Source organism: Alligator sinensis, unplaced genomic scaffold (genome assembly GCF_000455745.1).
Source record: "Alligator sinensis unplaced genomic scaffold, ASM45574v1 scaffold149_1, whole genome shotgun sequence".
Taxonomy (NCBI): domain Eukaryota; kingdom Metazoa; phylum Chordata; order Crocodylia; family Alligatoridae; genus Alligator; species Alligator sinensis.
The window spans coordinates 615909-620124 of record NW_005842823.1 but is presented as its reverse complement, the minus strand read 5'-3'; the positions used below and the strand labels follow the sequence as shown (position 1 = coordinate 620124).

The following is a 4216-nucleotide window of genomic DNA, read 5'->3' as shown; positions in this document are numbered from 1 at the left end:
AGTGGGGGGAGAAATAGACTGTGCACTAACCTGCTCTGTGTTCCTTCGGGGTGGGGTGTGTGTGTGTGTGTGTGTGTGTGTGTGTGTGTGTGTGTGTGTGTGTGTGTGTGTGTAAGGGAGGGATTGCCGGTAGCACAGCCTTTCTGGAAGGTGGCACATTCACCAGCTCTTGCTTCTCATTTTTACTTAGGGTAAGCTGATGGCTGATCTTCTTGCATATATATCTATATCTATATAGATATAATATATATATGCAGATCAAGAAGCGTATATGCATAGATATATAAGCTTTTTGATCTGTATACACACACACTCCCAAAAAGCTTAGATAGATAGATATCTACATCTATCTATAAATAGATAGATCTATATCTACATCTATAGATTAGATAGAGCTATATCTATATCTACATCGATAGATAGATAGATAGATAGATAGATAGATAGATAGATAGATAGGAGTTTTTGGGGGGCTGATCTCTGCAAGATCTGTCGACGTGGTGGGGGGAAGATTTAATCTGGAGGGATCTCTAAAATCTAGCAAGGGGGAGTTTTAATCTGGAGACATCTCTAAAATCTAGCGGGGGTGGGGTGGGGGGGCTGGGAATCATTAGAAATAAATCAGTGGGGGTTTATTCTTTTATGTCTCCTTCCTCATTCCTGTCTCCTTTTTTTTGGAGCGGGGTGGCAAGGGTTTCCGGCTGCTTCCCCATCCTGACCCCGTTGCTCCCAGTCCGGAGGCTCACAAACAACAACACACGCACACACACGCACACACACACAAATTGGATACATTTTGAAAAAGCTTTTGGTTCCTTATCCGGGGACTAACCTGGCGGGTGTGATTGGCCCAGGCGGTCACATGGTAAAACTAACTTTACGGGGTCGCCAGCTAGTAGGAGGGCTTTATGGAGCAGAAAAACGACAAAGCGAGAAAAATTATTTTCCACTCCAGAAATTAATGATCATGAGCTCCTATTTGATGGACTCTAACTACATCGATCCGAAATTTCCTCCATGCGAGGAATATTCGCAAAATAATTACATCCCAGACCACAGTCCGGAATATTACAACCGGACCAGGGAGTCCAGCTTCCAGCATCACCATCAAGACTTGTACCCACCAGCACGACCCAGCTACCCCGAGCGCCAGTACAGTTGTGCCAGTATCCAAGCTCCGGGCAATCCTGCTGCTCACCAAAGGGGACATGGGCCAACTCCAGGAGGCCATCACCTCTCAGAGAAACCGCAGCAGCTCTGTGAGCAGGCTGCTCTTTCCACCTCCTCCACCTCTCCTTCCCCAGCCCCACCATCCTGCAACCAGGTAAACCCCGAGCATCCTAGCAGCACAGCTTCTAAGCAGCCCATAGTCTATCCATGGATGAAAAAAATCCACGTCAGTTCTGGTAGGCAACTTTTTTTTCTCTCTCTCTGTCTCTCCACTCCTGTCTTCCTCTTCTTTTCACACCATGCTCCCCCCCCCCCCCCCTTCTCTCTCTCTCTCTCTCTCTCTCTTTTTTTTTTATTTCCTTCCCTTCCATGAGAGTCTTTGGGTTAGCACAATTGAACTGGATTTACGACTCCGAATGGGTAATTACACCCACCATAAATTTTATAGCCCAAGCCAGTCTGGGCAGCCTCAACCATGTGCTTCATTCTGTTATGTATGTGTGAAACTCCTAAAGCTTTGTAACGGGTGCATAAATAATTCAGTCTTTTGAGCCAGGGAAACCCCTTCTTATTAGAATAGAAAGTCTTGAGCTGCCAAAAGTTCTTTATAAGCCATTTAGCTGATTACTTTTTCCTGAGCTCCTCAGGCTCCATCTCTCTCCCCCTCTCCCTCCGTCTCCTTCTTTCTCCCCCTCTCTCTCTCTCTCTCTCTCTATTCATGCTAATCTTTGCTTTTCCAGTGAATCCCAATTACAATGGAGGCGAGCCCAAGCGCTCCAGGACTGCGTATACAAGGCAGCAGGTCTTGGAATTGGAAAAGGAGTTTCACTATAACAGGTACCTGACCAGGCGAAGGCGCATCGAGATCGCCCACTCTTTGTGTCTCTCGGAAAGGCAGATCAAAATCTGGTTTCAGAACAGGCGGATGAAATGGAAAAAGGACCATCGGCTGCCCAATACCAAAGTCCGCTCCTCCGCGCCAGCGAACCCGGCTCCCAGCACCATCGCGGCTGCTAGCACGGCTCCCAGTGAGGACCTCTCCCCCCCCGCAGCCCCGGAGCAGCGAGCAGACGATATCACAAGGTTATAAACCAACCTCACACCCCCCCCTCCAGACTGACTCTTGATTATTTATAGAATCTAATATATATACATATATATATATATTTTGGTTCTCTTCCCCCCCTTGTAGTTTCCCTGTGCGTATATATATATATCTATCTATATATATATATAAAAAAAAAAAGGAAAAAAAATACAATGAAGTCTACAAGACCAAGGCTTTAGATGCATGTGATATAGCATGGAGCCAGGTGGCAATTACCTGCAGGTTTTTTAACGCCGTTTCAGGGTTTTATTTATTTTTTAAGGGGTGGGGTTGGGTGGGGATGGGAGGGAGGTGTATGTGTTCTGTTCGATGAATTTAACGAGCAAATAATAATAATTGCAAAAAAAAGAAGAAAAAAAGCAAGAAAAAAAAAAAACGCAAGCGAAAAGAATGTAGGTCTTTTGCCCTCTGCATTACAAATGCACAATGGTCTAAGGAGAATGGGGGAAAAAATGGAGCTTTGAAGTTCTTAGGGGGGGTTGGTTTTTTTTGTTTTGCTCTGTGAAGGAGGAAAAGCTAAAATAATCATGATTAAAAATACAAAAGAAGAAGAAAGCAGCACAGAACCAGGGTGAGCGAAGAAGTGGTTGGAAAAAAAACTGAGAAGGGGGATAATAAAAGGAAGAGATAGTGGCATATTTAAAAGAGAGAGAGAAAGAGAGAGAGAGAAAGGTTTAAAAAGTCAGTAGCTAGTTTTTTTGTCGTGGTTATTTGTGTTTTTGGACTGATTTTCCATGATCATTGTAAACTTGCAATAAAGAGTTTTAGTGTGTATGTGAAAGTCCAAGTGTTCAATAAATCAGTGAGTGTGAATTAGTTTTACTTTAATGTCTGGTGGTTTATTTAACTCTCCAACATTTCCCTCCTCCCCTTCCCAAAAAAATAAAAACAATATTTAAAAAAAAAAAAAAAAAAAAAAGCAACCCAAACCAAGCCTGGGATTCTTTGCTGTGAATTCCAGGAGCCCCGAGTTACTGCTTAAGTTCAGTCTAAGCAAACATATAAAGATAACTTTGTCCTCCAGATTTTGTGACATCACAACGTGGTCAAAGGTTTCAGGTTCTCCCAAGAAAATTTATACCTAGGAGGAAACAAAATAATCCTCTCATTTTACGAAAGGGAAGTGCTGTGTGTTGGGTCTAGAATAGCAGTCCTCTTGTCTTTCATTCCCTTCATTTCATATGGAGAGTGCCTGATTTTTTTTTTCTCACTATTTTAATTTTTATTACATGTCTGTTGTCTTTTTGTGGTCTTGTGTGTTAATGCGTTTTATCCATAAAAAAGCCAATAGCTTTATTCTTTTTCTATTTTTTTTTTTAAGAGCAGGGAAAAAAAGGTTGGGGAAAAGGAGGAGTGGGGTGGGGGAATGCCTCTTTGCTCTTCTTTGAATAAATGATGCAGGTTGTGGATATTTTAGAGAGAAACATTACCCCCATGCCCCTCTCCATAGAACCCCCCCCCAAGAACTATTTGTTTACTTTCCTGGAAGGCGGAAAGAGCTGCAGGACAAGTTGTACGAGGGGAAAACTTGGGTAGGCCCTGGTTTTGCAACTTCGCCTCCAGTCCCTTTTCAGAACTAGTATCCCAGTGTGAACTAACTTGGTGGGTGGGAGATTTGTAGTTAGGCCTGTTTAAAACATATTGAGTCGCTGCAGCACTTACCATTCTCCCAGTGTCTGCTCTGAGAGAGACAGGGGAAGCCAGCCTTTTTCTACCACTTATTTTGTGTGGTTTTGTTTTATTTTGTTTTATTTTATGACTGCAGTGAGTGAGCGAGTTCCTCTCTCAAAATTGAAGTGACCGGGAAAGAAATCTTGGGACCCAAACACACAGTGAGAGCTGGGGAAGAGAGAAAGAGATCCTGAGAGGGGAAGAGAGAGGTTCTGCTTATTGTTTGTAATAGAGAGTTGTTGTGCAGAGCTAATGAGCTCTTCACAT

The 4216-nt window shown here is 43.3% G+C and overlaps 1 protein-coding gene across 1 annotated transcript; it reads left to right on the top strand.

Annotated features, from left to right (window-relative positions):
* Positions 1 to 393: 393 nt before the first annotated feature.
* HOXC4 (homeobox C4) lies at positions 394 to 2350 on the top strand. Its single transcript, XM_006035339.2, has 2 exons — positions 394 to 1406; positions 1911 to 2350. The coding sequence occupies exons 1-2, from the start codon at positions 863 to 865 to the stop codon at positions 2258 to 2260; spliced, it is 894 nt and encodes a 297-aa protein (XP_006035401.1). The 5' UTR covers positions 394 to 862; the 3' UTR covers positions 2261 to 2350.
* The last annotated feature ends 1866 nt before the right edge of the window (positions 2351 to 4216 follow it).